Consider the following 6,404-nt stretch of genomic DNA (forward strand, 5'->3'; position numbering starts at 1 on the left):
CTCTCTCTCTCTCTCTCTCTCTCTCTCGATAATCCACTTTACAATGGAGGTATCCTAAAAAAAGCTACAACAATGGAAGCTGTAACAGCCTTATTACCAAATCTCACTCATTCAAATTCCTCGAATCGCTCCATAGATCTCACACCCAAATCTTCCATGTATGGTTCTTAATGAAATCTCCAATTCACAGCATCCGGGTCTCAACTTTTTTTGCTCATCGTCTTCCCCATAGACACTTACAAATAAAGATAACCCAAAACCGGAAACTCTAGATTTGCTCATCGTGTTCTTGAGTAGAATCTATATATATCCTAAATAGCTGTTTCAATCCCAAATAGTTGTTTATGAACAGTTTTTGTGTGTATTTTGGGTGTATGTCCTCGAAAGGAATTTCAATGAATGAGTTGGTATAAAAAGAATCAAAGGGATGAAGTTGTAGTGGAACGTTTCCTTTGTTCTTCAAGAAGGGATGAAGTTGCAGTGGAGGTGGATAATGACGGCACTTGTTGGTAATTTTTGTGATGACCCATGTTCATCATCGTTTTTCACCCTGTCGTTTCACCCCATCGTTTTTCCATTTACCTTAGCAAAAAGGAGAAGCACCTGCTGGTATTTTTTTGATGACACTTGTTCATCATCTATGTTGTTCGGGGATTTTTTTCATCCAGATTCAACAATGGGAAAACCCCCTGTTCGTATTTAGGGTTCTAAGTCCTAACCATTCCAGATTGCATCGATGTGGGTTTGGGTTTGCCTCTCCTTCTTTTTAACGGATCCATGGAATAATAGATTGAAGACCCACATCGGAGTGAAATGGGTCGATTGAGAATGAAGACGAGTGAAATGGATGATTAAGATGCATAGCAGAAGGAATGAAGGCTAGTGTGTGTTTGTTTGTTTGTTTGTCGAGAGAGAGAGAGGTGGGTCCCATAATTAGAAAATGTATCAGAAGTGTATTTTTGTCTTTTTAGTTTTATGAGAGACCAAAACCACAAACAACGTAGCTCAAAAGGACCGACAATCTAAAAAAGTCGGAATTTGGACCAAAACCCCCAAAAAAAATACATACCACAGGGACCATTTTTGCAATTTTGTCTAGTTTAGAAGATAAATCTATATGTATAGTTATTATTCTAAACTAAGTATGGCTTTTGAAAATAATAAAGAAAATATAATAATTCCCTTGATTTTTTAATCTTGATAATCAAATTTGGTAATTTGATTGTGTTTTTCTAATAAGCCACAAAATTTTTTAAGGGGAAATTACTAAATTAGCATATAACATTAATTATCTATCTAAAAATAACAAAAAAAAACATATTAGCCAAAAATAGTTCACGAAATAGTAGATTGGCTAGGGTTAACTATGGTCAATGACTACGGTCAATGGTAGAAAATTACTCTTTTGTGGCAATGGGCTACTGTTTTCCGGTCTGTCTATTCTTTCGTGGCCAATTGGCCCATAATATATAATATATAATTTTTCAAATTAGGTTATTTTGATTATTGTTTTCTTGGTTTTACCTATTTTTTTCTCTCAATGGAGCACCGAAGAACGAGTTACGTCCATTTTTTATCAAAATTTTACCGTATTGTTGATTAGTACTAGTTTTTGTATATGGGAATATTTTTTTTTTATAAATAAAACGAAAAAATATATTAAAACTGTAGGTTTCATACGAAATCCACGGTGTACAAGTGCACAATGCACAAATTGTGCAGTGTGAACTTGTACACTATAGGTTTCGTATGAAGCCTACTGTTTTATTTTTATTCTTTTATTTTAAATTTGTTGTAACCTCGTAAGCCATCATATATATGTTATGATTTCATGATTTTTTTTACAAACTTAAGAAAAAATTTAATGAAACCATAGTTTTTTTGGTGGCTAAGAGAAAACCATAAGTTTTCAAAAAAACTACGGTTTCACAAGTTTAAAATGAATTTTTTTATACTTATCATGAAATAGTAGACCATTTAGCGAAATAGTAACTCACTCTAACTACCTACGGTTTCGTGAGCTATTTTGGGATAATTCTTAATTTTTCGCTAAAAATGGTTAATTACTTCCTTAATTAAGCTAAATTAATAATTGCCCCAATTTTTTATGATTAAATAAACTATTTTACTAAACAAATATTAAATTATTTATTTTTCGTAACGGAAACGGAAGATGTAGATATGAAAAGCAATTATTTATATCCAGTAGAATAAAAGCAAAGAGAATATCATATGAATGGAGTGTACTTTCCATTTCCATTTCCATTTCCAATTCCAAATCCATGCGCCTTAATTATTAATGTTGAAATCTCGTGGCCTCATGGACCCACTCCATGATTGACGGCCCGATAAGCCCACTCCTTCATTAATTCCTTTCCTCCTATTACAAAATTAGAAAATAACAACAAAGTCTTTAACTAAAAAATAAAATATCAAAAGTATTTCTTCTCAAAACTGTTTTCACCTTTATTTGCAAGTTGATCAATCATCACAGTAGTGTAGCTAGATCTGTGTAAAGTGTAACATTTGGATCATACTTTTATGCATGAGTTGCTTGTTTATGGATCCATGGGTATTTAATTATTATGTTTTAAAGTTGCATTTATCAATTTTATATTGTTTGAACTTTAAGATTAAATAATCAGTTTTAAGTATCAAATTAATACTATTTGTAACAAAATTGACGATACAGATTTGTCGACATTTTTTTTTAACACATAATTTCACCTATGTTCATGACGATAGTTCAACCCTCGACTTCAAAGATAGATGACACTACCTATACTTATTAACACATTTGTTAATAAGTATTTTGTGAAAAAATATTGATATAATACATTATCATATCTTAAATTTAGACATTTAAACAATATATATGTCAATCTATTTTTAGCTTTAAATTCCAAGATTAATCACATTATATTATAAGTGATTATTTATTATTATTTTATAATAACTTCCAAAAAAGAGTACATGAAACTCTGAATTGGCTAAGATTTCTATATATATTTATATTTATGTATGATTTAAAAAATCTAAGACAAGACATTCGATATAATGTTATTTGGCTAGGTTTCCTTAAATGGAATGTAATTTTATTTTATAAATCATAAGCTTAAATCTTACTATAGCTTACATATTTTCAACAAAAGAAAAAAAAAAAAACCAACAGTACAAAATACTTTGAAGAAACTAAAGAACTAAACGATAGACATTCATTTGCTCAACTCTTTCGCACTTAATTTCTCAATTCATATGAAAAAAACATCATCTTGATCATATGCAAACCAAGCACAAAGGTTGACTTTTTAGTCAAGATAAGTAAGAAAAACGTAAAACATCAAAGAAAGTCAAATCGCGTTCTTCATATGTAAAGCTACAATCCATCCATGATCAGCAATCAGCATTGAGAGCCTTTCCAGCAAGCAAGTGCTCCGGCAGTCCTAGTCATCGCCCCCACAAGTGAAGATGGTCTGCCACTTAAGCTTGAAGCTCTTGCATATGATGAAGCCGCACCTTTTCCCGACTCCAAGAAATATGCTCCATTCAGCATCAAATCCCCTTCCGATCTCCAATTCCAATTCTTCCATTCGCTTTCCTTTGCATTCTCATGCTTTGTCACCTGATATTTGCATTAATCCATCATTAGTATCAATCAATATATGAGTATCAATATCACTAAAAGTATCATCGGTATCCATACTTGTTTTCTAAATCTGATATTGGGTGCAGTAAATCTATTGCCTTGGCTATAGATGGTAGGGGAAGCACTGCCTCCGATTGCATACATTTCCCAATGGGTGTAGTCATTATTCACTACATGGAAATACCCATGTCTACATCTGCAACAAGAATATTTTACATTATTCAAAAAGTCAAAAACTTTATATAAAATCATGCATGCATATATCACGTGCTTGGACTGACTGTATGGTTGTACCTAGGCATTCTCTGAACAAGACCTTCACCAAAATGATTAAACGCAATGGTAACTTGCATCTGTTTATCCTGCGTATAACTATCACTGTGTCCCAACAACATGACTTTATCATGATGAGTCATGTAATTGTTAGATATGGTGATGGCTGTGGATCCATGGATGACATCAATGAGTCCATCATGACAATTAGACAATGAACAGTGATCTATCCATATATGCTTGCTTGACTCTATGGTAATCCCATCACCATCGGACTGAGTCCACCATCCGGAATGATGTGGTGAGTTTCTGATGTTGCCATTTCCGGCCTGCTCACAGTCATGTATATGAATCCCATGGATGATGATGTTAGTAGCATCATGTATGGTGATGCATGGACCATTACCAATATGAACATTGGTACCCCTTCCGTCAATGGTTTTGAACGAGTTCATCACAAGCTCTTGACGTAATTGGATCACCATTTCACGTTGAAAGATGATCCACAACGGTTCATCTTGAATCACGCCATATCTGAGTGTTCCCGGAACCGGGTTCACCGGATTATCATTCCGGGGATCGGTGACGACGTATATCCGTCCGTTTTTCCCGCCGATGGCGTCCTTTCCAAATCCAATTGCGCAGTCAGCTAGCCTTTGACGATTGGTGGCCCAGTTCGGGTCACACCTCCAGCAGTCGTCAATTGGGTTGCCGTTGCCGCAGGAGAGGTAACCCAAGTTTCTCCGGGAGCCATTGATGCTCCGGTTGACTTCTTCCACGACTGATTCAGGGTTTTTTTGGGATGAGGAAGAAGAAGCGATTGTTAGTAGAGACAATGAGGAAAGCAAAAGGATCAATGGCAGAAATGTGGTCGCCATTTGTGGAGGAGGAGAGGAGAGTGGTGAGATCGAAGAGTGTGTTGTGGGGGTGTTTTTATACTAACAATGGCGCCGTGATAAATGGCGCAATTAATTTGGTATTGGAGACCAATGTGTAATTTGAGGGCGGATTGGGGTTAATTTTTTCTTTGAGTTCCCATTGTAGTCGGTTTAATCGGTTATGTTTGATCTCTTAACAGTTTGTGGTCCAAAAATTAAATACTTTATTATATTCAATTATTCATCATATCGAATCATATGCAACCAGTTTAATCTGTCCCATAACCATGGAACAAACAATTAATAACATGCAATACGGTTTTCTTTTTCTCATAGATATGCCAAATTAAGTCCAAACACAAACACAAAACTTAAAATATCAAATTGCACAAGTAGAACTTAGCCTTTTTAAGTTTGTAAGTATTTTGGATATAGAAATGGCCCAATATATAATTTTGTGTAATTAAATAAAGATTAGAATTTAACAGTAAAAAAAGGTAAAAACGGCATGCATTTGTATGACTTTTGGAGTTGCTTATTATCATGAGACCCACTCTTTGACTGTTGCCAACAAAAGCAACTTGTTTTTATTTTTGTCGGCTCTTTAATAAAGTTAATACATAGTCTTCGAGATAAGAAGCGCAAATTACATGTGAAAATAATGTATTTTCAAATAAGAAATTCAGCTACTAGTGGCTCAAGCTTTATTTTAGTAATCGGATCCCTTATTCGATAATAAAATTACAATATGTATTATAAGATTTAGAGGAAGGTCAATTGAGAGAAAAAAAGTTGAGAACTATAGAAGAATGAAGTGTTTACAACATTCAAATTCATCCCAAGTCTCCTTAGATTTCTTTCCTAATTTTCCTTCTGTCATTGCATTTTTATCTTACGGTTCATTAGGGTCTAAACCCTTAGCGCATTGTGCATGCATTGCTTCTCTTGCTATGGTATTTCCACTCCTTCCTCGATTCTTTACATAGAATGTAGATCAAATCTTATGATTCATAACCCATCATAGGGTTCTATCTCTTACCAGGGAGTGGTTCTTTACATTTGCATAATATGTATCCCTACTTATTATCCTTCACTCTCGTTCGATTCATACCATAGAGTACATCGGATTTATCCTTCGCTTTTATTGTGAAGGTTCTTTGTGAGTACATCGGATTTAATCCTCAACATCTATATTACAATCTTTATAGACCATTCTGTAAATGAATAGCATATTGATTGCTAATGCAATCAACAGTTCATCTTCTTTCTATGTTCGTGACCCTCTCTTCAATCTTATCTTCTCATAATGTAGTGTTCTTGTCGTTTTTCTTTCTCTAAATCGAAATTTTGTTTCAACCCTCTATCCATCTCTTAATTAAATTCATTTACTCTTGTCACATTACCAGACTCTTCATTAGCACCGATACTTGGGTTGATATCGTTTAATCATTTCTTACTTCCTTCAAACTGCCCCCTTTTTGTTCTTAAGGAGTCATAAAATTCTTTACTCTTCTTACTTATGCGACCTTTCCATTTTTTTTACCCTGTCAATCTTCTCAATTTTAATCATTCTATATTAAGACTTATCATCACCAAAGTTAAGGGAA

At 34.0% G+C, this 6,404-nt stretch overlaps 1 protein-coding gene across 1 annotated transcript; it reads right to left on the reverse strand.

Annotated features, from left to right (window-relative positions):
* Positions 1 to 3,193: 3,193 nt before the first annotated feature.
* On the reverse strand, positions 3,194 to 4,924 carry LOC111909907 (pectate lyase). The gene is made up of 3 exons (XM_023905690.3): positions 3,941 to 4,924; positions 3,704 to 3,842; positions 3,194 to 3,622 (listed from the first exon to the last, which is right to left on the reverse strand). Exons 1-3 carry the CDS (start codon positions 4,795 to 4,797, stop codon positions 3,401 to 3,403), a joined length of 1,218 nt encoding a protein of 405 aa, XP_023761458.2. The 5' UTR covers positions 4,798 to 4,924; the 3' UTR covers positions 3,194 to 3,400.
* Between the last annotated feature and the right edge of the window lie 1,480 nt (positions 4,925 to 6,404).

This window comes from Lactuca sativa, chromosome 2 (genome assembly GCF_002870075.4).
Source record: "Lactuca sativa cultivar Salinas chromosome 2, Lsat_Salinas_v11, whole genome shotgun sequence".
NCBI lineage: Eukaryota > Viridiplantae > Streptophyta > Magnoliopsida > Asterales > Asteraceae > Lactuca > Lactuca sativa.